This window comes from Choloepus didactylus, chromosome 3, assembly GCF_015220235.1.
Source record: "Choloepus didactylus isolate mChoDid1 chromosome 3, mChoDid1.pri, whole genome shotgun sequence".
Lineage (NCBI taxonomy): Eukaryota > Metazoa > Chordata > Mammalia > Pilosa > Megalonychidae > Choloepus > Choloepus didactylus.
In genome coordinates this window covers 4,961,186-4,987,559 of record NC_051309.1, presented here as the reverse complement: position 1 = coordinate 4,987,559, position 26,374 = coordinate 4,961,186, and the positions used below count along the sequence as shown (strand labels likewise).

At 59.2% G+C, this 26,374-nt stretch overlaps 1 protein-coding gene across 1 annotated transcript in view; it reads right to left on the bottom strand.

Annotated features, from left to right (window-relative positions):
* The window catches only part of ABLIM2 (actin binding LIM protein family member 2), a 166,973-nt gene extending 141,731 nt beyond the window's left edge, over positions 1–25,242 (bottom strand). The window contains exon 1 of the mRNA XM_037829322.1: positions 25,119–25,242. Within this exon, the coding sequence (XP_037685250.1) occupies positions 25,119–25,128 (10 nt within the window). The 5' untranslated portion in view covers positions 25,129–25,242. The remainder of the gene's footprint in view (positions 1–25,118) is intronic.
* Positions 25,243–26,374: the final 1,132 nt, after the last annotated feature.

Sequence of the window (26,374 nt, the reverse complement as noted above, 5' to 3'; positions counted from 1 at the left end):
ATGGACTTCCGACCCCCAGCTCAAGGTCTGCACACAGGGAACCAACTGCCAGCCGTGGAGAGACCCTGAGGCTCTGGGATGGGGGAACGGGGCAGGTGACCCCAACTCCCTCAGAGAGCGACCCTTCTGCTCATCATCTTCCATCAGCCTGGAAACGCCTCTAAACCACCCCAGGGCAGCCCGGCCCTTCGCTGTCCCGAAGGCAGAGTGTCAGGGGTAGCGTGGGGGGCGTCAGGAGCTCAGCCCTCGGGCTCCAGCCCAGACCTCCCGAGGCAGAACCGTGTCTGAACAAGGGCCCCGGCTCGAGGTGCCCTGGGGTCTGTGACCACAAGAGCTGGTCCTCGTTCCCTGGGGCACCCACTACCCACCAGGGGGGCTGCTGGGGCTGTAAATGCCAATGCCCCCGACCTCCAAGGCCCCCGCGGCCGCTCTCGTGTCCCTGCTCCACTGACGGGAACACACAAAGAGATTATCTCACCCAAGGCCACCCAGCGATGGGGCCACCCACTGCCCGTCTGCCCCAAACTGACTGACGCTGGCGGGTAAAGGCCGTGAGGACTGAACAGCGAGTCTGCCAGGCTGCTGGGGACAGGCGGCGTTTATTTCCTTTTTATACTCTTCCAAATTTTCTCCATACATTATGTGAACTCAGAAGACACTCTAAGTGCTATTTTTAGTGAGAGGGAACCAGCAGCATAAACCCAGACCACACGCAGCACACGAGTCCCTCTCTGTCCCAAGTGCGAGCCCAGCGCTGTCCGGTGGAACCTTCTGAGATGGCAACATCGCCCTAGTCCAGCAACCAATGTGGCAGCCACTCGGCACACGTGGCTTCTGAAAGTCCGCAGGTCCCTGGTGACCACTGAAGCAGACAGGGCACCCAATGGTGCGATTAAACTCACACACACAAGGCCGGCATTGAAAATATGATTTCTAAGAGTCAGTGAGAAACTCAGGGCATGGAACTTCTTAAAAACGTGGCAGCTCACCCCGCAGACTGCATTTTGCTGCTGCTGCTGTTTTTATTTTGCCCACAGGCAGACATGTGCAGTCACCAGCCCTCCACTGACACACTGTGACCCGCGGCCCGGAGAGAGGGCTGAGAACAGGCTGGGGCAGCGCAGGGATGGAGACTCGGGGGGTCAAACAGGAAGGGGCCTTGCAGGTCACTGACCCCCCCTCCACCCACTGTACAGATGGGAACCTGGAGGCCAAACACTCCAGCCCCCCAGACCACCAATGGGCAAGAGGGGCTCAATGCCCCAGCCCCCCGCCACGATCAGTGCTCGAACCCAGGACTCAGCTTCCCGTGGACGGCACAACCCTCAGCACCCCCTCGCGTGAGCAGGCACCAGACAGAGGAGAAACTTCTGCTCCCTTCTGCCTCCAGCCCCAAATCCTGACCTTGGCTAGTGCGTGTTTTGGGGTGCGGATCTGGAAGCAGAGCAGCCCCACCCTGCCCACTGTGGGCCACCTGGGGCCCTGCAGAGCCACGAGCTCCAGGTCAGGATGCGCCACGTGCATTTGGGGGTGTTGTTTGGTTTAAGGGCATTTTCCCTAAAATTCAGGAGACAGTGGGGACTGGGGGCCTTCCGAGGCCCTCATGGCCAGAAGGGAGCACCCAAGCACCACCAGCAATGCCACCAGATACTGCAGCTGAGGATATAGGGAGAGTAGGCCCCCGGGCTGGGCACCTGGCTGAGACTTCAGCATCATCACGCCACTGAACGCTCACAGCAGCCCGTGGGGAGGGCACCCAGTCTTCCCGATTCAGATGGGACAGACCAAGCCCAGAGAGGTCCAGGGGCTTGCCCACTTCACCTGAAGAGTCACCGACAGAGAGGGAACCTGAAGCTCAGTGCCTGGCCCCGAACCCAGGTGGGCTGTGCAGGTTGGCAGTGCAAGCTGCCCAGAGGAGGCACAAAGCCTGGGAAGCTTCCTGGAGGAGGGGGCCTCGGAGCCCAGCTGGGAGGAGGGATGAGCCAGGCCAAGAGGGGGTGGAGGCGCAAGGCTGGCCCAGCAGAGAACCCCGGGGTTCTATGGCTCGCCGCGAGCAGCTGATGGTGTCTGAGTTGAGGAACTGCAGGCTCCAAGAGGTGAGATGAGAGAGGGAATTCAAACCCCACGCCGGTCGTTAATCAGCAATCACCTTGGGCAGGGGCCTCGTCTGGGGCACCTCGGCATCCCCAACTCTCCAAAGCCCGGCTGCCCCAAGTGCTCCGGAAAGCCCAACGAACACTCCTCCCCGTCGAAGCACATTGTGCAACCTACTTTCTATGAATTTCCATGTACTATTCCATGTCGGTGCAATCACACAACACTTGTCCTTTGGCGGCTGGCTGACTACTCGGCGCGATGTCTCCGTGGTGCACCCATGTTGTAGCACGCATCAGAGCTCCTTTCCGCAGCTGTGATACTCCGTCCTTCGGCTGGACCACGTCTGGATTTTCCCGTCGCCTGTCGTGGACGCTGGGTCGCCCCACCTTTGAACTCCGGGCTAGGACGGAGGGTGCCTGTGAAGGGGGGACGCCCCAGACCACGCCCAGCGGCTCGCCAGCCCCCTTCCCTTCCCTCTCGACCCTCCAGCACTGGTACATCCACAGGTGTGGCCAATGTGGATACACGTTTTTGTCACTGCTTTTCAACAAAAGCATGTTGGAATGTTTAATACAGATATTAAACATATATATACATTTATTTATAACATATATGTAAATACATATACATATAAATGCAAGAGGGAGGGAAAGGGTAGCCTCCAGGAAACCCAAATCTGTCTCCACGGAGACCCAGGGGGCAGGAGCCGGCTGTCCAGTCCCTGCTCAGACACGCAGGGACGCGATGTTCTCTGGGTGACGGAATGAACGCGGCGGCCAGTGATCACTTTGCTACTTATTACTTTTCATTTCCCCCTGCATCGGCCTTCCCGGTTTTAAGCTGGCAGCAGGCCTAGCTCAGGGCATTGGTGCCCAAAGGCCACTTCCCTTCTGGGCTCTGGGAAAAGGGAAAAGAGAGAAGGACAGAGACAGAGAGACGGAGAGAGAAGGGGACTCCCCAGGCTTAGAGGGGACCAGGGTGAAGGGGAGAGAGGAGGGGTCCCTGCACCTGCCCCTCCTGTCAGCTCAGGAGGGGGCTGTGGCCTCTCAGGATGGCAGGAAGCCCTGGGCCTGAGCTGCCAGGGCTGGGCAGGGCGCATTGAGGTGCCCAGTCCCAAGGGCAGGTTCATGGACCCTGATGTGGTCAGAAGGCAGAGGACCATCCCATGTCCAGACCCCACCCAGGGTCTTCCCGTGACCCTGGGGGAAGGTGGGAGAGAGGAGGTAAGGATGGGCAGGTAGAGAATGCTCATTACCTCCCAGCATCCATCTCCCCTTCTCTGCCAAGGGCACCCAGATTTCTCTGAAAGAGCCAGCTACTTCCCCCATTCTCAGCCACATGATTGGCCAGGACCAACCCTGCCTCCAGCTCCAGGGCCAGCCCTGATTGGCTGAAGTGAATTCGCACATCCATCCTCAGGCTGGTGATTGGTTCAGGGATGGGGAGCCCTTTGCTGGGCTTTAGGGGAAGGGTCCCCATCTCACGTCCCCCAACCCCCTGGACAAGACCCTCCTTTCCTCCTAAGGATATGGGGGTGAGGATGGGAGGAGGGCTATGGGGCCCTTTCCGCCCCATCGGAAGCTTCCAGGCTGATACTCAGGAAGAGACTCAGAGGGGCAGAGCTGAGTCCCGAAAACCCAGGAACTTCCGTCAAAGGGCACCTGGTCACAGGCTCTGGGCTGTGCTCTCTGTCCCTGCCCAGAGGCTCCCAACTGTTCTGGCATCACCACAGAGAAAGGAATGTGTCCCCATGGGTGGTGGCCCAGCACACACAGGTGTGTCACCTGTGGGGGGATGGAGGTTTGGGCCCTCACCACACCCTTCCTAGGATCCTGTATGGGGAGAGGTTATCTTTCTGCCCCCAAACTTTGAGCCTGTTCATGGACTTGGCTTGGCCGATGGCATGTGGGTGGGAGCAGGCAATGCACCAGCTCAGAGCCCGGACCCTAAAAAGCCTCGCACCTTCTGCTCATCCGACTGTGCTTCCAGCTCTGCATGACGAGAACATTCCTGGGCTTCCCAGCAGGACGAGAGGAGATGGAGCAGAGCCACCCAGACCCCAAGCCGGGTACGCCACTGAGCGGTGGGGCTGTTTGTTACGCAGTGTATTGCTTTCCTGAGCCGGCTGTAAAAAATGACCACAAACTCGGTGGCTTAAAACAACAGAAATTTATTCTCTGACAGTTTTGGAGGCCAGAAGTCCACAATCAGTATCTCAGGGCCAAAGTCCAGGGGAGGCCACAGGGGAGGAGCCTTTCCTGCACCTTCCAGCTTCTGCTGGTGGCCGGTCGTCCTGGGCATTCTCAAGGACACTTGTGATTACATTTAGGGCCCACCCAGACAACCCAGGATGACGTTCCCTCTCAAAATCTTTAACTGAATCACGTCTGCAAAAACCCTGTGTCCAAATAAGACAACGTTTATAGGTTCTAGGGATTAGGATATGGCTATTTTTTTTTGCCAGGTAGGGAGGAGGCATTTTTTAGCAGAGCCCACCCAGCAACAGTTTAAGCCACTGATACAAAATATGTTAACTATATCCATAAATAGATAACAAAACTGTTTTTGCATAACAGCACTTACCCTTGTTAGTTGTGATGCACATTGATATTTTTCTACTCAATTCAAAGTGTTACATAAAAACGCTGCTCCTGACCCACTAATCTGATTTCCTGCCTCCACTAGTGGGTCACCTCCTGCAGAGGAGAACGTTCCACCTTGGCCTCTCCGCGGTGCCCCCGACAGGAGGGGAGACCAGAGAAGAGACCATGGTGGCTTAGAGAGAACAGAACGATGTGCTCGTTCCACACACCTGAGGGCAGACAGGCTAGCGCCTGCCTCAGTGGCTCTCCTGCTTCCAGAACTTTCCGCGGCTGCCCTGCCCTGTGGACCGATTCTCCATCTGCTGCCTCCGAGCAACCTGCCTCCGAGCAACCTGCCTCCCCGCGGCTTGGCCGCCCCCAACCACGGTGAACAGGGGCGCGGGGCGCAGAGGCACCTGGGAGCTTCTCCATGGGGCGAGGGTGCTTAGTTGGGAAAGCAAAGTGCTGGGTGATGGCTGCTGGGTCCAACTGTGCTCTGACCGGCCCCAAGAGACCCCCACCGCAGCACGTCCTTACTCCAGCCCCCCTGGCACAGTCCCTCCCCTATTTTCACAAGACTCTTCACCCCCTGCCAGCCTGGGGCTTCCACCAACCTCTGTAACATCGATAGAGACAATTAATTGCAACTTCATTTACGAAAGCTACTTAAAAGTGGAGAAACAAATAACATCGGGGGCTTGGCAAGATTATGACAGATGATAAAGATTTTCATCAAGGAAGCCCACAACAGTCTTCTGGAGCCCTGAGCATTTAGATTTGGAGGCCCTTAGGGTGTGCACGCATTTCCAAAGCCCAGCCCCGGCCCCTCTTGAACACTCGGCTTCCAGCACCAGCTGCACACTGGACCCTCTGCCTGATGCCCTCCAGGCACCCCACACTTGACCCCACCACACCTCCCACCCCCATGCCCTTGCCCAGCCGGCTCCTATCTCGCGGACTTGGGTCTGCAGCCCACCGCCGCCTTGCGCAGCCACTGTCACCCCGCCCAGGGATGTTACTTCTCTGAGCCTCAGTTTTCCCATCTGTAAAATGGGGGTGGTGACCTGGGTGAGATGATGTGTGTGAAGGTGTCCAGCATCAAGTCAGGTTCATGGCAGCCACCAGGTAATTAGCTTCTTTCTTTCCCAATTCCCGACTTTCCCATCTTCATTGAAACCACCTGCAGCCTTGGAGCAGCTGGCACAAAATAATAGCATCACATGGCTGTGGTCTCTCCTCTGCACTCTGGGGACATCCCAATCTCTTTGTCCATCCGCCCCCACCCCATTTCTCTCCTGGCAGAGACGAGAGCCCAGCCCCATGCTCAGGGGCCTCCCACTCCTGCCAGACTGCCCCCGGGTCCCCAGCACCGAGCACTTTCTTCAGGGGCTCATCAGGCCTCCCAAACTGAGACAGAATCCTCATTCCAGAACCCTGACCCCTGCCACCCCTGCCCCCCGCCAGCCTGGCTGGGACCCCTCCTCTTTCACTCCCACTCGTCTTGTGCCCTTTTGCCCTTGTCTGTTCTCCACGCAAACTGGAGCCTCCCGTCTCCACACCCTGCTTGCAGGGGCTTCCACCCATCTCCAAGGTGCCTCGTTCAGCAGCTCTGCAGGACAGGCTGCAACGTCCAGGTACCCCCTGGGTAAAGGATGTCCCAGGACATCGTCAAAGAGCAGCTGGCAAAGTGGATTGTTTCCATCTGTGCACACTGGTACCAAGCGCCATTACACATGAGTTCATTGGGCAGGTGTTGGGGTACCCAGTGTGTAGCACTGCCCCAGGTGCTGGTGCACCCCAACATGAATTGTCACACCAGGTGCCAGGTGCACCCAACCATGTATCACCACACCAGCCACCAGGTGCGCCCAGCATGTCACTACACCAGGTGCCAGGTGCTCAGGGCAGATGTGGTCTCTCCCCTCGTGGAGCTGCCAGACTGGCAGGACAACAAATGATAAGCAGGTCAACCCACGAACACGCAGGGAGCACGTCTCAGCAGCCAGGGCGGGTGCACGGGGGCAGGAAGCGACGGAGGGGATGGCCCGGGCAGAGGGGCAGTGGTGAGAAGCCGGAGGCCGGGAGGAGCCAAAGACACACGCTGGGCAGGGGCAGGGGAGGTCGCCAAGGGCAGGCCCTGAACGCAGGGACAAGGCGCTTTTATTTCGTTCGTGGTGCCGCAGGCTACCCCGGAGCGGCCGAGCAGGGAAAACCAGCCGGTGGGAACCGGGATCAGAGGCGGCAGGTGTCTCCCCTCGGCCATGCCCGGCCTCCTGGCCCCACAGCCCACCCACGCCACCCACCCAGGCAGGACCCCTGCCCTCCTGCCGGCGCCGCTCCCAGGCCCCACGGGGAGGTGACTGTACGGCCTGCTCACAGCGGCTCATCTCCCCGCCCGACAAGCGCAGACCCCGCCCGCCTGCTCCCTGAATCGACACCGGCCAGCACAGCCATCCTCCGACGGGAAAAGGAGCAAAGGAGGGGACACGAAGTTCAGAGAGATACAAATGGCCAGGAAACACGTGGCAGCGCACCCAGGCTCCCCAGGAGGCCCAGAGAGGCAGACCAGGCAGGTGCCCTTCACCTCTCGGTTTGGCAGGTTTTCCAAAGGCTGAGGCAGCCCAGACAGGACAACGAGGGCAGGGTCCGGGGCCTCTCCTGCCCCCTGCGGCACAGGCATAAAGTGGCACAGCCCTGTGGGGGCCTCAGCCTAGTCCCCCTGCCCCAGGGGTGCCTCTTCCACGTGGCACCAGGCCCGTCTGCAAGGAGCGTCACCTTCACTGGCCCGCACAGGTGTGCTGAGACATTGGGAGCAGGCGGGTCCTGGGCACCTGCTGGGGGGACATGGGACCCACCACCCAGGGGGCTCCATCCAACATGCTCCACCCAGCCTCGCGTGAGGAGCCAGGCAGACAAATCCAGGTGTGGGACTTTCTACCTGGCACCAGGTACAGGCTTTGGAAAGTGTCAGCAGCACGAAGCAAAACCCAGCAGAGGAAAAGGTTGGGCGGCCGTTCCAGATGTGGGAGACTGAGGACAAAGAGAAGGCAGAACAACTCAGACAACCGCAGTGCACGACCCGAGACCAGACCCTGGATGTGGAGATAAAAGCAGCCATAACGGACGTCTGGAGGTTGGGGGACATCTGAACCCAGATTGAATTGAGGGTTTTAGTGTCCCTGGGGCAGCAGGTGGTCGCTCCATGGACACACCCTTGGTCCCGTCCCAGGAAAGTTCTGCTAAGTATCAAGGTGGCAAAATGTCAGGGTGCCTGCAACTAACTTCCAAATGGTTCCGAAGACAGAGAGAGAGAGAGAATAAGCAGGAAAATGTTAATAACTGGAGCCTCTAGGGGAGGGCAGCACAGTTCACTGTACTGGTTTTTTTGTTTGTTTGTTTTAATATTCTCTCTGCTTAAATTTTTTCAAAATAAAAAGTTGGGAACACTGAAGAAGAAGGAAAAAAATCCAGAGCCAGGACAGAGCATGCATGGTGCACAAGCTTGGCCTTCAAAGGCTCTGGTCTGCAGACAAGGACAGGCCCCGGGCTCGGAACCCTGGGTTTGTGACTAAACAAACCCTCTACTCTCCCAGGCCTCAGTTTCCCCATTTGTAGACGGAGCTGGCAAATCATGGTTTGCACACCCCACCCCCACCCCACCTTTCCAGAACCTATGCAGACATGGACAATCAATCCTGTACTCTTTGCTGCGGGACACTGTTATCGAGTTCTGACTTGGCGGGCCTGGGCCAGGGGAACTGATCAGCCCCTAGGAAAGGTAGTGGGGCACGGGTGGTTGCGCCCTCCACGGCCCCCCGGGCCTGAGAAAGTGGAGCCGAATGCAGGCCCCATTTCCTCACCCCAAAGTAAAAACCATTGGGGAGGGCTTGCCGGAGAAAACCGCCCCCTTTACCTTGCCCACCCACTCCCCGTTACCGGAGCAACTCCCGCCCCTTTTCAATCAACCTCCGCGCCCTCTCAGAACCAATCCAAGCCTTTAACCCTTGCAGCTACCCCGCCCTCTAAATGCCCGATATAAACTTGTACTCTCCCCTAATAAACTCTCTTGGTTTTCATCATCCTTAAAAGAAATCGTGTCCCGCCTGTTCCTTTCTCGCCGCCCTCCATACTTGCACGCCTCCCGCCGGGGACCTGGCCAAGTCCCCCCGCCTCGCCCTCGCCTCCGGGAAAGAGCCCCCGCCGCCGGTACCCTCGGAGCAATCCTGGGAGCCTAGGATTTAGCAACCGGCCGCCACCCTCCCCCAGACGAATCAACTGCGACCGCACTTTGCCTCTGCACAGACTTGTCCTCAGAATCCTTCTTGACACAGCACTCCTGGAAGGCTTTGCCAATGCCCTGGGGTCGGCACAAGGGGAAACAGTGCTTCCTCTGGGACGGGAGCTTCCTCTCGGCTCCTTCGGATGGATTCACGTTTTAAAACCAACTTCGGCCTAGAACATGTTTTCAGCAGGTTTTGCTTGGCTCCCCTCCTGCAGCACCCCCTTCAGGGCCCCCTCCTTTCTACAAGACCCAGATCCAAGCCCCCGTCACTGGCAGAACACTCACACATCCCAGACCCTGGGCGGCAGGCACCTTTGGGTCCATTCCCAGCCACCCCCAGCCCCCAAGTGGCTCTTTCACCATCCTACATCCCTGCTCACACTTTGGCCCCCTCTGTAATTACCCGGCAAACTCCCACTCAGCCTTGAATACCAGCTCAGGCCTCCCTCCCCCAGGAAGCCCTCTCTGATGCCCGTTAGACGGGTGGGACGGAGCCTGGCACATCAGGCTCATCCCAGGGCAGGGCGGAGTGCGGGCTCCGTCCAGGTTGGACAAGCGAATGGGTGACCGAGTGAATGAACAGACACACAGGCCAGTGGACTCCCTTTGATGAGACGCTCAGCACCCAGCACCCCCAGCGTGAGCCCAGAAGCTGCCACCTGGCTGGCGTGGTCTACTCTTCTATACATTAGGGACCGAACTGGGCTGAACTATGGCCCCCAAATTTGTACCCACCTGGTGCCCACTGATGTGGCCTTATTTGGAAACAGGATCTCTGCAGATGACGGTGAGTTAAGATGAGGTCATCCTGGACTGGGAGCCCCAAGTCCAGTGGCAGGGGTCCTTATAAAAGAGAGGCCAGGGCAACTTGAACACGGACAGACAGACACGCAGACGCACCAGAGAGACAGCCATGTGATGACAGAGGCAGAGACGGACGATGTGGCCATGAGCCAGGGAAGGCTGGGGGTGGCCTGGGATGGCCGGGGGTGGCCGGCCCCCTCAGCAGCTGGGAAGGGTGAGGAAGCATCGCCGCGAGAGCCTCAGGAGTGCACGGCCCTGGCAGCACTTTCACTCCAGCTTCTGGCCCCCAGACAGTAAGAGACGATGTCTCCGAGGCCTCAGCCCACCCCCCAGGGCCATGGCAAGGACTCCGGGGTCACCTAAGCTGCCACCCAGGCCTGCCGGGGCAGGGGGTCAGCACTGGGCTCACCCGACCCAGAGCCACCTGCTAGACCACAGGGCGCCAGTTGTGCCAACAACTGGACCCGGAGCCAGGGCAGAACCGCAGAGGCCAGGGGGTGCTGGCAAGGCCGTGGACGGGGCTCCTTGCGCTGCACCCCCTCATTGGGTGGGCTTTCCAGAGCAGCGGTCCATCTCCAAGCCGAGTCTGTGGCCCACTGACCACGGGGTGGCTGTGAGGAATTTCAGCATCCCAAAGCAATGCCTGCTCCGGGTCCCGGGGCTGCTGCCCTGGGCCCCTGCCTTAGTGTCCTGGAGCCACCGTCACGGGGGGGCCACAAACTGGGGGGCTCAGAACAGCAGCAACATGTGGGCTCCCAGCCCCGGAGGCCGAAGTCTGGCATCGAGGGGTCGGCAAGTGACAGCTGTGCTGCCTCTGACACCCGTGGGGGACGCTCCTACCCGGCATCCCCCAGCGTCCGGCAGCCTGGCCATCCTCAGTTTCCCGGCTTGTGGCCACCTTGCCCCAGTCTCTGCCCCTGTCCCCCATGGCCTCCCCCCGGGCCCCTCCGTGTCCTCTCCTCTTATAAGGACGTTAGACATCGGATGAGGGTCCGGCCCCTCAACTGGCCACACCTTTGAATAAGGCCAGGTTCACGGCTCTGGGGTGTCTTTTGGGGGGACACGGCTCAGCCCACAGCAGGCTCCGCAGGTGGGGTCCCCGCTCTACTTCAGGGGACTGGGATCTGGGAGTCGGGGGATTCCGAGCGGGGGGAGGCTTCCCGCCTTCTGGACTCCCTGACGGAAGACAAGCTGCCAAGCTGCCCCCCAGCAGAGGGTCAGGGTGCTCCCCAGGACGTGCGGGCCAGGTCGGCACCCCAGAGGGGGAACGGCTGTGCCAAGTCCCACAGGCGGGGCGAGCCTGGCCCATCGGGGAGAGCCTTGGTCACTCGGCCCAGCTGGGACGCTGGCAGCGTGTGCGGAAGTGACCAGAGAGGAGGCCGGGGAGGGGAGCAGGCTTGGGGAGCACCGCCCCGAGTCAGGGGCCCCTTCAGACTCAGCCCCCCACTGGCCAGGACCCGCCCTCCACCCGCTGGCCAGTGCAGGAGAGAATGTGGTGGAATAAAGCGCAGCACAGCCGGCCCACAAAGTGACTCGCCCCTGCAGCCACCAGTAACACCTTCTAGAAAGTACGGCAGACCATGCAGGCAAGCGTGGCACACAGGGTGAAGCGTGTGCACGCAGTGCGGAGAGAGGAGGGGGCGCAGGGATGGGGGCAGGGGGGCCAGCGACGGCCTCCTCCGGGCTCACCTGCCTTTTCAAGATGAGCACGTTCCTGGTTTCTAACACCCTCAGTCCCGCCGCAGCGGCTCTCACTGATAGTGGTCAGGATAATCAAATCTCCCCTAAAACATCCGTGTGAGAACAAGCCCCCCAGGAGAGGCTGCTCCCCCTCAAGGCCCCTCAGTGGCCAGAAGGAGGCACCCAGGCGTGGAAGGCGGGAGAAAGCTGCTCACAGTTTAGGAAAGCGCGACGTTTCTGTCTTCCCGCTTTCTAATGGGGGTGGGTGGGGGGCATCCAAGACAAACCTGAAAGGGCCAGCCAGCTTCCAGCAGGTGCAGGCGAGGCCTGTGTGGTGTGGATGGGGTCTTTTTAAGCCGCTTTTCCCCTTAAAGTCAATGGCCACACCTGCTGCCCCCCTGCAGGAAGCCCCGTGGAGAGCCTGTGTCTGCCCCCAAGGTCACTTAACCCCCTCGTTTGGGTGAACATCACCTCCCTGTCTCCAGCCCCCTTGGCCCCTTCCTGCCCCAGACCCTGGTGCCTGTCGAGGCATCTCGGGGTGGTGGGAAAGGACTGGGACTGGGGGGGCAGAAGGCTCTGGGCTCCTGGCTGTGTGAGCATGGACCCCCGCAGCCCCTCGGGACCGTCAGAGCCCTAAGCGCTTCTGAGGACCCTGAGATCCTGGACACCCAAGTGCACTGAGAAGTACAGCGCCCTGAGCAAATGAACTGCAGCCGTCCCCGAGCCCCGAGCCCCCTCCGCGGAACCACAACCTCTCGGCCTCCGAGGCCAGCTTTGATTAAGAACGTTCAGTGTTTTCCTGCAATTCATTTTCGCTCGCCAGCGGCTCATGGGCACCCAGGGAGCTGGCCTTTGCCAAACGCATTAATGCGATTTGAGTCCGACTATTTGTTCAAGCAGAGCCGAGTGATCGATCGCGGAACAATGCGGCGGGCAGCTCACACTCTGCCCGGAATTCGGAATAGATCCCCCTGCCAGGGGATTCTGAGTTCCAGTGGGGCCAGGGGCTCTCCCCTCTGCCTGGTGAAGCAAGAGCATCAAGGGGTCCACCTTGAAATTTCTAATCGTCCCCAAGTTCAGGCAGCGCTTTGGGAGGTTCTGAGGATCTCGGACGGAGAACGGGTAAGACCTGGCTGAGCGAGACCTCCCACTCTGCGGCACAAAGCAGGAAGCGATGCAAACCCAGGGCTCCCTGCACGGGGCCAGGGGAGGTGGCCTCTCTCTGGTGGCCGAGGGACGTGCAAAGGGACCGCTGGGTCAGGGTGGAGAGGCCACTCAGAGACGCTGTCCTGGGGCGTCCAGGCCCAGACCCCAAGCCACAGGGGCCAGCCACGGAACTGCCGGGGCCCCGAGAGGCAGGCAGGGCCGAGGGAAATGCAGGTTCTATTCCTGGCGTGAGTGACCCTCTTTCCCAGAACTAGGACGGGGAGGGCCGAGCTGCCACCAGGGTCTGCGTGCTGGCTCAAGACCCCTCCCTGAGACTCAGGGTCTCACTGTTCTGTGTGGCACTCACAGCTGCTGTGACTGTCTGTTCCCACAACTGCCCCCCTCCACCCCACATGCTTCCCGAGGGCAGGGACCCTTCGTGCCTCATCTCTGCGGCCCCAACATCGTCTGGCCGGGGCCCAGAGGGGCCCCAACATCCAGGGGGAGCCCCCAGTGCCTGCTTGAGTGAGGACTGGGACTGTAGATACAAAGGGCTCATGTCCTCCTCCCCCCACTCGAGCGATCAGCCCATTGTGCAGAAACATCAGACATAGCACAATGTTTTAGAGCCTCATAAGAGCTGTTTCTGCCCCCTGGTCCTCCCTTATTCTTCAGTGAATGGGGGGTGGGCTGCAGGGGCCCAGCAGGACCGGCTGCTGAGGGTGGGCCTCTGGAGTCAGCGTCTGCTGGGTGGGCAAGGAAGGGACCAGGGCCCCCAAATCCAGAGGCCCTGCCCTCACCACTCGCTGCCTGCCTTGCTTCTGGCGGCACAGACACATGTCCCCTCTGCAGCCCCATCTGCCCACCCTCATGCCAGCACCATCCATCCCTGATCAGGCTGGGAGGTGGCCCTCGGGCCTCCGGGAGGAAGTGGGCCCTGCGTGGCTCTCCAGCAGCACGGGGTCCGGGAGAGGGCGAGGGGACGGGGGTGAGATGGAGCACTGTGGTCTGGGGCTCTCTCCCGCTGCCCCCAGGCAGCCTCCCTGCCCCCCTCAGCCCCCTCCCTGCCCCGCCCATCCATAAAGACAAATGCCAAACCCTCCTCCACCGTTTTCCTCCCCTCCTTTCAAGGCTAAACATCTTGAAAGAGTTGTCAGCACCAGTAGTCCCCAAACATGGCTGGGCACAGAATCACTGAGTGGGGGAAGAAGGGAGGCTTTGGGAAATGCAGATTCCCAGTCCATGACCAGTTCTATCAGAACAGCCAAGGACGAGACCTGGGAATCTGCATTTTGCAGAGCCACGCGTCCCCCTGCTGCCTCTTTGCCTCCTCACCTCCCCCGTCCCTCCACCCCCGAGTTCCTCTGGACACTGGGGCTCACTGGCTGAGCCCTCTCATCTTCACTCAATGCCTTGAATAGCACACAAGGGGCAGAAAACACTGCGGGGGCCCTGCCGTGGGCCAGCACCTTCTCCCAGGCCCAGTCCTAAGTGGGGGCACAAAGGAAGTTCCTCAACCCCGACTCTCTCCCACCTCTGGGGCTCTGCCTTCACTGTCTCAGCAGTCAGATGCCCTACTCCCGCTCCTTTATCTGGCTAACACCTATCAACTGGATGCCACCTCTTGCAGGAAGCCTGCCAGGATTTCTCTCTCTCTGGTCAGGGGCCTGGGGCCTACCCTCACAGCCCTTGTAACTGGGTGCTGCTGTCACATACTGCCCACCTCTCTCATTAGCCTGGGAGCTCCTAGACAGAAGACCTGCATCAAGGTCATTTCTAGCACTGGCCAGTGAACACTACAATAAAACAAACACTTCTGTCCCACCCTCCCCAGGCCTAGAGTGCGCCTACACCTTGGCAGGAGGGGCCAAGGGTCAGCTGTGAAGGAGGTGTACTTCCTGGTGTCTGTCACTCTGGGAAGAGGCCTCAGGTCCAGTGAGAAGCCCCCTCCCCTCACCCATATCCCCCTCAGGCTCCCTGGGAGTTCCCGGGTCAAAGCCACTGTCAGGAGGCCCAGGCTGTCCCACCACCACCTCCCAACCCAGGTCCCAGCTCTGCTTGAGATCTCCTGTTGGGTCACTGGGGAAGGCCACGGGGTCAGGGGAAGGGTCAGGAGTAGCCAAGCTCAGAGCAGGAGTCAGGGGCAGGAGCAGGGTGGGGAGCAGCTCCTGCCCCTCAGGGTGAAGACAGCAATTACCAGCAAAACCACAATTTCCAGCAAGATATTCCTTCCGAGTTGCCAACCTCAGTGGCTGTGGGTCATATCTTAGTAAGAAAAGGTACCATTTCTTTATAAGTCCCTTCTCAAATGGACCCACCCACCACCTCTGGGATGACATCCTGCCTCGGTCCTGCTGGCCTGGGGAGCAGGGCCTGGCGGGTCTGGGAGGTGAGGCATGACGGAGCATCACAAACACTCAAGCGGCACCGAGAACAACTTCCACCACGAGAGGAGAGGAGGATGCAGGACCCCGCAGCAGGAAGCTGGCTGACATCTCACGCGAGTGATCGAGGGAAGCAAGACACAGTCCAGAAAGCACAGCACCCCGGAGGAGGCTGCCCGAGTTCAAACGCCAGCTCCTCTGCCGAGCAGCTGCACGTCCCTGAAAGACAGGGGACCACAGTGGCCTCCCCACGGCAGGCGAGAGGCTGGAGGAGGTGGCACATGTGCTCAGGCCACTATTCCATGACCAGCTGCTCACTCTTTCATCAAGAAGTGTAAGCGCTTTGAAAGCCTAAAAACACCCCATCAGAGAAGAACCCGGAGGGACCCGGCTCCTGGGGAGGCAGCACTTGGTTGGGTGCTCTGAGAGGGGGCCATGTGGACCCCAACTCTCAGCTTTACAGGTCATGTGACCCTGAGCAAGATGTGCCCCCATCTTGGCCCAAGGGCCCCCACCTGTAAACTGGGAGCAACAGCGTCCACCCCACAGGGCTCTGTGGGACTGAGCAGCCTCACCCAGTGCCCATCATCAGGACAGTGCCGGAAATGGCAGGTAATGGGTTTTACAAAACAGGTCCATCACTCCCATAGACATGCGCGCTCTGCTCGGTGGCCGGGGGTTCCTGGGCCACGGGCACACACCCACGTACACTCGGCTCTCTCGGGAGCACTGCCGGGGTGCAGGCATTCCAGCAGAGGACGCAGAATTTCAGACTGGATCCTAAATCCTCTTCGGCAACCAGGGAGCCTGCCCAAGAGCAGAACCCCTCTCTTTTATAACTGTAGACTCGGTTATCACAAGAGCGCACACACACACATGCTTTATATTCCTGTGAGATGTCCATGCTGCAGAAGTCCACCTCCCAAAATAGAGCAGGCCGCTCCTCCAGCAAGCCCGTGCCAGGGCCGCGTCCTGACAGCTGTTCCCCAACGGAATCCCCTAGGGACAGCGTGGGCGCCGCGCCCTTCTCAGGAACGAGCGAAAACCCTGGCACTTGCACAGTCAATACGAACAAGCAGGGAAAAAACAAAACATCAAAGCATTCGGAAAAAAAGGGAAAGTGGGCCATTATCTACACTGACGTGTTTTCTGTTACTGTTTTTCCTGCGTCATTTGCAGAGATCAAACTGTGTGTATAAAATCTTCCATCCTGTCTTCTTCATTTATCACCAGCGTTAACGTTTATCTTTTACTAATCCTTCATAATCCTTGTAACAACTGCAGAAAATTCCTTTATCAGGAGTTCCCTCAGTGACGTCGAGGGACTGCTGGGGGGCTCCGAGACCCTAGCAAGGGGCTAGTGGAGCCAAATCTATTTACTTCCCCTTTTCACGCTCACTGTCTCCCGAGAGAAGCACGCAGTTTTCCAAAAGCTACATGGATCACAAGTGGTTGGCTCTGAGAATCCAGCTGTCTTCTATTGAGCCAGACATTAAAGAGATGTGCAAAAATGTAAAGCAATGCCACTCTGCTCACTAAAAAGGCCATTCCATTAATGTACAATGGGTTCATCATTCTTAGTGCATTAACCAATATTTTTAATACCTCCATTTTAATTTCTAATACAGTAAACATCAACAAAAACAACCCATCTAAACAAAAGCTCTTTGGGGTCCTCAGTAGCTTTGAGCTAAAGGGGTCCTAAGTCCTAAAGGTTTGAGAACTGCTGCCGAGATGGATGGGAATCACTTCACCAGCAAGCTGTGCTGGCCATTTGCACAACCCCTGCAAAAAATGGCTTTTTCAGCATAAATCTAGGCCTGTGTTTCAGAACATTTCTTCAGAAGAGATTCTCCGAAGTAGCATCATTGAATTCAACTGCACAGATGCATTTACGGCTTAATACATTTGCTCCCCTAAAGAAAGAGAAAGGAGGAAGCTACAGTCAGAGTCTACGACAGTATCTTGCTCACAGGGTTTGGGAAGACGGTTAAGTTTAGCTGAGTTAACAGTAACATGTTTTATCCTACAGGAAGTCATCCTCTCCTGTCCTCAGCCACTCTAGACAGCTCATGGGGAAAGAAAAGGTGACAGTCCCCAAAGCAGAAGGCTCAGAGAACAGCCCGTGGTCGGTTCAATCACGGCCCCCCAGAGATAGCCTCATCATAATCCTGGAACCTGGGAAAGTGGCAAATAAAAATAAAGGGGCTTTGCAGATGCGATTAAGTCAGGGGTCTTGAGATGGGAGATGATCCTGGATCACCCGAGTGGGCCCCAGATGCCATCACCAGGGTCCTGGTATCAGGGAGACAGAGGAGGCATGGGCAGGGCCATGGAAGATGCTGGGCTCGAAGATGGGCGCGACGCAGCCACTAGCCAAGGAATGCCAGCAGCCTCCGGAAGCCGGAGGAGGCTAGGACAGGTCTGGAACGGTCTTCAGTTTGCAAAACGTTTTCAGGTCCTTTCCCCCAGCCACCCCTACCAGGCAGGGAGGACAGGGAAGGTGGGGTGCAGTCATCCGTAACAGCTTCCGTGGCTGCCGTAACAAGTTACTCCAAACCTAGCGGCGTAAAGCAACACAAACTTACTCTCTTGTAGCCCTGGAGGCCGGAAGTCCAAAAGGGGTCCCCAGGGCTGGGTCCTAGAGGCCCCAGGGGAGAAGCTGCTCCTGGCCTTTCCCATGTGTGGAGGCTGCCCCTCACCCAGCCTCACGGCCCCCTCCTCTGCTCCATGGCCCGCGGCCCAGCGTCTTCACTCCGTCTCCTCTCCCATCCTCGTGTCCACTTCTCTGACTCTGACCCTCCCACGTCCCTCCCACAAGGACCCTTGTGACAACTTCAGGTCCTGCAACCAATCCAGGACACCCCCACCTCAGGATCCCTAATTTAATCATACTTGCCCTGGAAGGTGACACGTCATGGGTTCTGCGACTAGGTTGGGGACATCTTCACGGCCCTTCATCCAGCCTCCTGCACCATCCGGGACCAGGCATTTTGGGGCGTGGCAGCAGCTGGGACCAGAACTGAGGCCTCAGCGCTGGACAGCGGCTCCATCCACCACCCCCGGCTCAGAAGAGGGAGGGACAGTGTTCTGGTTTGCTAATTCTGCCGTTACGCAAAACACCAGAAACAGATTGGCTTTTATAAAAGGGGTTTATTTGGTTACTAATTTACAGTCTGAAGGCCATGAAAATGTCCAAATTAAGGCATCAACACAAGTATACCTTCACCAAAGGAAGACCAATGGCGTCCAGAAAACCTCTGTTAGCTGGCAAGGCACATGACTGGCGTCTGCTGATCCCGGGTTGTGTTCCAGCTCCTCTCTCAGCTCCTGTGTGTTCTTTAAAATGTTGGTCTTGGGGCATTTGTCCTCTCTTAGCTTCTCCAGAGCGAAGTGTCAGCAAAAGTCTGCTTTCAACAACTGTCTCCAAAATGTCCCTCTCGGCTGCTCTGGGGTCCTTCTGTCTGTGAGCTCTTTTATAGGACTCCAGTGATTAAATCAAGACCCAACCTGAATGGGCGGGCTCCATATCTCCATGGAAATAATTTAATCAAACGTTTCACCCAGAGTTTATTGAGTCACATCTCCATGGAAATGCTCAATCAATAGGTTCCAAACTAATCAACACAAATTTATCTGCCCCCAAGACTGCATCACAGAACATGGCATTTTGGGGGACATAAGACATCCAAACTGGCACAGGAGGACAGGCATGGAAGAGTGGAGGAAGCCTCAGGGACACCCTGGAGTGCTGCCTAAACCTCTGAGGGGAGCAAAGGAGGAATTCCAGGATTTAGGGGATGGGGGCCTGATGGGAGAACATGAGCGATGGGTTTGGGGACCCCTCACCAGGATAGAGCTTTGCACGCAGCAGGTGCCCGATAAATAGTCATTGAACAATGAAAGGAGCATCCTGGGGAGAGCGCTGAGCCCGGAGGGGGCTGCTGACAGCAGAATCAGGGGAGCCCTCACCCAGGCAGGGCCACATCCTGCCCCAAACAGGACAAAGGGCCAGCACCCAGCGGGGGTGGGCGGGGAGGGAGCAGAGCAGGGGTCAGAGAAAGGCACCTGCAGGCAGCAGTTGAGGCTGTAGCTGCTGCCGAAATGGACCCCGGAGAGGGCAGTTTCCCTTTTGTCCCCAAGCACTGGACTCGGTTTACAGCTCTGATAAAAGTCATCCCCTGCCTCGGGGGACCCCCCTCGCCCCAGGCCTTGACACCCAGACATCATCTCGGAGCCCACGAGCAACTGCAAAACTGTCACCACCACTTTGAAGGTGGGGAAACTGAGGCAGAGAGCGAGGAGGAGCACACTTGGAGCAGCGCGGCTGGTGAGCGGGAACCTGGGGTTGGGACCTGGGTCAGCGTCACCCAAGCTGCCGCACTCTCCGGGGCACAGAGACTGCGCCCCTTTGGCTTGGAAGCCGTTCACTAAGGTACGAGGCAGAGAAAACCAAACATCATTTTGGAGCAGACACTGTGTGTGAGGAGCCTGGCTCCCACCAGCCGGGAAGCCCGGGGGGCAGGAACCACCCAGAAACAGCCCTGTCCCGTGGGTGAAGACAAACAGGGGAAAGCGGTGAAGCTTCACGGAACTCACGCCCCTGTCTTCAGCCTGCCCGTCCTTCCCCCGCCGTGAGAGCCCAGGGCTCCCGGCTGAGGTCCCAGATGCCACTGACCACACGGCCTGCCAGGACCCCCCTCGGCCTGCCGGGACCCCACCTTAATGAGGGAAACTGGAAACTACCAAATAACAACCCCAGGGCAGCACCAAGCAAATGCCAGACAAAGGTCTCCATGGCAGGGAAGGGTGGCCAACAGCCTCGCGGGCGGAACCACACACTTCCTTCCCGGACAGGAGTTCTCAGCTTCGAACCCAAAGCATCCCTTGGGAGCCATGGAGGGGTGTGGGGCTGTCAGAGAAAGCTGACCATGGCAGTGGACCCTGATTTTACAGATGGGGGCACCGAGGCAGAGAGAGGGAAGATGATGTGCCCACAGTCACCCAGAAGTCTAGGCTGGAGGGGCTGAGAGGCCAGGGGGGCTCGAGTGGGAATTCGGATTGGAAGATCCTGGAGGGGCAGAGGCCATGTGGACTCAGGAAGGGTCCCCCGGGACGGCCATGACACTGCCTTTAAGCCCTGGGAACTCAGGGATGGGAGGAGAGAGCCGGGGTCCAAGGGTCCTTACAGGAGGGATATTTGGGCTCCTCAGGGCACCACGGTCAGCGCTCTGCTAGGAGGAGGGGGCTGTTTCTGGCTGGGGCACCCCCACTCCTGGGGCTGAGTGTGACCCCAGGCAGCAACCCCTGCAGAAGGCAGTGGAAAGGGGGTGAGCTCTGGAGCCAGACGGAGCCGGGTTTGGGCTCTGCTCTGGCTTCCCGGCTGTGGGCGGGCAGGTGCCGTGCCTGTAGCCGGAGCCACGCTTCAGGGCTGGGTGAGAAGGTGGGCTGTGCAAACCCACTGATCCGAGGCTTTACGAGCCTGCCCCACGTGGCTCATCCACACCAAACACTCAACTAAGCAGTGCGGGGGAGCAATCCATCGCCCAGCCGGGAAGGGGGGAACGACAGAGAGCCCACCGGCTGGGTGCTGGGCCCGGCACACTGGACTCTGACCCACAGGAGAGAACCTCTCTGAGCCACTGGCCCAGTGCCTGGCCCCAAGGGAGCACCCAGTGAGCTGCAGTCACCGTGACACTTTAGCTCCCCTCCCGGGAGCTGCCTGACACCCTAGACACTCCTCGCCATTGCGGGGGTGGAAAAATTCCTTGCGTAAACAAAGACTGCTCGACTCCGGCCACACTCGGCCTGGGGTCCCGGGAGCCCAGAAGATGGGCTCCCCGGGGACCCTGCCGTGGGCCCCGCCCGGTGCAGGCAGCCTCGCTAGTCCCCTCGGGTCAGCGTCGGAAAACACAAGCTACCATTTGGCCAGCATCTGTGTCCTCAAGCTGCAGCTATTTCACCTGCTGCTGCTGAGATCCCACCATGGGCCAGGCAGGGGCTGCTTAGCACATGGCACCCTCGATCCCCAGGTGGAAAGACAAGCATAGGGAGGCCCGATCACGGCCCTGCTGGCAGGCAGCAGAGCTGGGGCTGGAGCCCAGGAGACACAACCCCAGGGTCTCACCCAGTCCTACTGAGGCCGGGGCACAGCCAAGGGGTGCAAGGAAGGCCCCGGAGGGGTCTGTGCAGGGAAGGGGCCGTGGAATCCAGGCTCTGGGGTCAGGTATCCGGCCAGCAGCCCAGAGCCCCAGCAGCTGCCCATGTCAGCAGCTGTGGCCTTGACTTGCCCCTGGGACAGGGAGGTACCCATTTAAAGGGCCAGTGCAGGACAGACCCCTGCCCCAGTGCAGATCCCTTCCTTGCCCAACTTGCCAACTCATTTGCACCCAGCTCTTGCAACCCAAGCACCCAGGGTGTCCAACGGGCGACTTCTCCATAAATAAGGATCACATGTGCTTTTCCAGGACAGTAAGACTGGATTTTCCAAGTGTTCATCAAAGCCAGGACTTAATTCTAGAAAACACAGCATCTATCCCCAGACTATATCATTGGCAGTAACCACAAGAGACAAAGGATCTTCAATGACCAGGTCAGGAAGAAATCCTGAGCATCAACAAAAACCACTTCAGAGCCTGGCAACGGCCACACCACGGAGGAGTGTGCCCATCGGGTCTTCGGCAACCACGGTCCTTTTCAGACGCGAAGTGGCTGCATTTCTGGGTCAGGGTGATTTCTCTTTTGCTGCACTAATTCCAAATGAAATCACGCAGGGAAAATGGGCACCAGCGCAGCTACTTTTGCTAAGCTCCTCTAACACTGTTATCTAGGGAGCCGTTCTCCAGTCCACGGAAAAGAACCGTGGTCCCTGCAGAGTGAATCTCTGGACCTCTCACAGAGCTGTGGATTTCCAGACCTGGGTGAGTCTCCTCAGAGCTGGAAACAACGCTTTCTTGCTTCTTTATGCTTTATTTCCTTGTCACAAAAGAAAAGCACATACAATGAAGAAATCTTGGAAAATACAGGGAAACTGTAAAGAGGCAAATGGGGGGGGCTTCTCCTCTCCCACCACCTACAGGTGGCCAATGGTGACATTTTGATGTATTTCCTTCCAGTCTTTTTTTCTTCACTGTTTCCATAGAGTTAAGACCATATGTGATATGCAATTTTGTCCTCAGTGGTTTTTTTAAATTAAACTTTTCTTAAGCATTGTCATCTAAAAAATTCTGCACATACATATTTAATGAGAATGCTCCTCTCCAACTATCAGGTAAGTTCTCGGAGGAAGAGGGGCCTTTATTTGTTCCTGCACACAGCTGAGTCCCGGGGTCTGGAGCAGGGCTCAGCACACAGCAGACACTCAGTACTCGTTTGCTGAATGAGTGAGTGATTGACAGACCAATATGCCATCATTCCCCTCTTGCTGGACATTTAAGTGATTTTTAAGGTTTGCAGATCTGAACATCTTTGTGACTACGTCTTTCCCCACTCTTTGGGTTACATGCAGAAATGTGTCTCTCTGTCCTAAATACCACAACCCACACTACTGACTGGACTTTAGAGGACTGGGTTCTGGTTCCGGCTCTGACACAACTCTTCTGTGACCCTGGCGGTTGCTTTTCCTTCCCCAGGCCTCAGTTTCCCCTTTGTGAGAGGGGGTGGGTTTGCACTGGAGCATCCCCAAGGGGCCTTCCAGCTCTATGGTTCTAACAGAGCAAACATGGGAACAGAAGACAGCTGAGCCAGCCACCCAGGCCCCCCATGAGCCCCTGGTCAGCTCGGGAAATCCCACCTGCCAGGACTGTGACAGCCTGGGGGAGCATCTGGGCTCAGAGACAGTGTGGGCTTTGCTCAAGGAACCAGCGCCCCTTGGTGGCACGGCTGGCACTGCAACAGCCCCCTCCCCAAGCTCATGCCTACCCCCTACCCTGCCTTGCCCCAGGGTGAGCACATTCACTGTCACCCACATACGGGCCACATGGGGCTCAGAGCTAAAGGCACTGCCTCCACACAAATGGGGAAACTGAGGCACGGGGAGGTTGGGTCCTCCAGCCCAAGCCCCCCTGCTAGTGCGTTAGATTCAAATCCAGGCCTGTCTGACGCAGAGCATCTCCTCTTTCCACCTCGCCTCGTGCCATTTCAACAATTTCCCCAGCCACCAGAAATCAACACGCCACAAAAGCAAACACACAGACTTGCTGCCACGTCCAAGACCCCAACAGACGGAACACACACCCTCAGCCCTCATGGCAAAAAAAAAGAAATGGGAGGCTCCGACCTGGGCGGGGGGCTGCACGGGTTGCCTCAGGCTTCGGCCATCGGTCCCGTGATGCTCAGCCACACCTGCTGAGCTCCGGAATGGCGTCAGCCAACCCATGGGGAGAGCCACGGCGGGGGAACACTGGCCTCTGACCTGCCAGATGTCCAAAGACACAGACTTTGGAACCAAGTACCAGGTGCAAAGCACCACACTGTCTGCTGCCCCACACTGTGTGTGGGGGGTGTGTGTGTGAAAATTACGAGGCTTGACACAGGTCCACAGCATTTCCGACAGGTGGACAGAGAACAGTTTCAAAGGGCTGAGGTGGCCTTGACCATCTAACGATGACCTTCACTAGCCAAGGTGGGCATCCCACGCGTGGGGCCTCCGCACACCTTCCTCGCCCTCCCTGCTATCCACCACCACGGCCCCCATTTACACCCAAGGAAACCAAGCTCAGGAAGCACCAGGATTTGCCCCAAAACAGCAGGTAGACACCAGAATTCAAACACCAGTCTCCTTGCTCTTCCCCACCACAGCCCCCCCAGCCCCCCAGTACCCACACACCACTTCTCCCAGACTAACCGCGAACGTGGAGGGGGGAGGGGGGTGCCGGCACTCCTTCCGACGGCCCTTCCTGATTCCAGAAAGGACTGGAGGTATCATTATTGTCACAGAGAGCACAAAATTACCCTGTGCACACCCGGCCATTTTCCCCACCTGCCATTAAATAAATGGGTCCCGAGGTTCTGTCAAGTCTCAGGGTGCCCTGCCCCCCAGCCACCCCCAGATGACAGGTTGGCCATTTCAGAAATCCTCTTCCAAAGAATTCTGCCTCCGGCTGCCTGCCATTTGCTCTCAGCCTCTCTCCCAACCCTGCCTGTAAGCAGGGCCCTCCTCTCTTGGTCCCTGCTGGGAGCAGCCTCAGGCCCAGAGCACACAGTAAGCGCTCACTAAACGCACACCCCTCCCCAGCTCCATCTCCAACCCCCCCTCCCGCCCCCCCAGGGGAAGCCGCTGTCCCCAATTTGTCGTCTCTGCACCATGGCCAAGGGCCATACTGCAGTCGGTACCCACACAGGCTTAGAGGAAAGCGCACCGGAGTCTGGGAGAAGCGGGTTCGAGTCCCCGCCCCGCTGCGCGAGCTGAGCAAGTGACTCAAGCCCCGCGGTCCCCGGGTCACTCCAGACAAATGGGGCGATGGCCCCACGCCGCCGGGGAATTTGCAGACGAGCTCTCAGCCCACCTAAGAAGCTCTCCATAAGGGGACTGCGCTTCCAGACTAATTCTCCGAGGCCTCCGGCTGCCTGGGCTCAGTTTCCCCGAGCGCACAAGGCGCGGCCGGGTTGCGGCGACGTGGGATTTCCGAGCACCGAGGCTGTCAGATCCCCGCGGCGGTGGCGGCGGGCGAGGCCCGAGGGGCTGGAGAGACGACGCGCCGAGACGCGGGACCGGCTCTGACACAGATTCCGTCTCGGGGTCCCCAAATCTGCCGCGGGCGAGGCCAGGGCGCCGGGGGATCGGCCTGATGCTCACCATCCAGGGGCTGCGGGAGCCGCGCCAGGGCGGCGCCCCCCGCCGCACAGCCCCCCGTTTCACCACCCCCCTCTCGGCGGCGGCTCCAGGCCCCTCGCCCGGCCCGGGTCGCCTCCGCCAGCCCGGCGCAGCCCGGGGCCCTCGCGGTGGGCAGGGGTCCCCTTCCCGCGCTGCAGACAGCCCGCCGGGCGCTGTCAAAGCCTTGAGCAAAAGTTGCGGGGAGCCAGGGGCGGCCGCCGCAGCCGAAGCCCCGGTGTGGCAGGTGCCTCCCCGCGCGTCGCGGGCCCTGGCTGCGCCCGCCGTGCAGCTCGGGGACGGGCGCGGGTCCCCGCGAGCCCCGCACTCACCTGCGCTCATCTCCGCGGCGGCCTCGGCGCCCCAGCGCGGCCGCAGCCCGCAGCTCCAGCCCGCAGGTGCCGCGCCCGCGCGTCCGCCCGCCGGCCCCGAGCAGCCCCGCGCGCCCGCCCCGCAGCCGCGCCGCAGCCCCCCCGCGCCGGCCCCGCCCCCGCCGCCCCCGCCCGGCCCCGCCCCGCCCGGTGGCCCCGCCCCTCGGAGCGCCGCGGTCGGAGGGCTCCCTGGGAGGTGTAGGCACCGCCGCCGGGCGCGCGGACTGCAATCCCAGCAGGCTCGGCGGCCTGCGCAGGCGCAGACGGTCGGAAAGGCAGCCGGGGCTCGCCGCCGTCGCTCCCGTCGTCACCGCTCCGGCGCTGCAGAACCTGCTCGCTGGGTACCCGGCGTCGCGACGGAGGGAAAAGCGACTTTGGCGCAGCTCTTGAGTCATGAGCTGCAAGAGAGGCCTTCACAGAGCGGGAAACTGAGGCGGGGGGTGTTGTCGGGCAGGAAGCTTGAGCAGGCTGGGATTCTGGACCGCGGAGCCTTTAGGAGCGGAGGCCCCGGGGCTGGCCCTGCGCGGGGAGGGGGGGGCAAGGGCCCTTTGGAGACGCTGTCAGGGGAAGGGGGGCGCTGGTGCTTGGCATGGTGGTGGGCACAGAAAACGCGGAATTTGGCGGAATCCTGGGACACGAGGGCCGGGCAGGAGCAGACCTTCTTTTTTTCTGGTCCTCAGCAGCATCCTTCCACCCCGAAGAGGGACGGGGACCCGAGGCCAGAGGTGCGTGGCCGCAGGGGACAGCCCAGGCCTCGCACGCCCTAGAAGCCCAGGAGCCCCAGGGTGGGTGGCTGTGCCTACAGCTGAGGGAGTGGGACCCTCCCCCCCACAGTGGACTCTTCTCCCAGAACAGATCATTAGATGGGGTCAGGTGGCCCGTCCCCCACCCAGCTCCCCCTCTGGAAGGTGGCTCACTGGGGGAGCCCTGGTTGGCTGAGAGCATTTGATTTTGAGCCTTGATCCTGGCAGAATCAGAAACCTTAAGGCCAGGGCCAGCCTTACAGAATCGGCAGGGTGCGGCGGCCCAGGACTGACTGCAGCCTCTCCACTTGCTCCTGAAGGCATTTACCCTCTGCCTTTCTCCATCTTTAGACCTAATAAAGCCCCGACCTCTTGGGTAGTTCTGAGAATTATGAGTCAGCGACCAGGAAATGTCTTTAATATTATTATTCTATTATTATTATTCTCAGGCCTAAATAAGGCCTGGCACAGAGC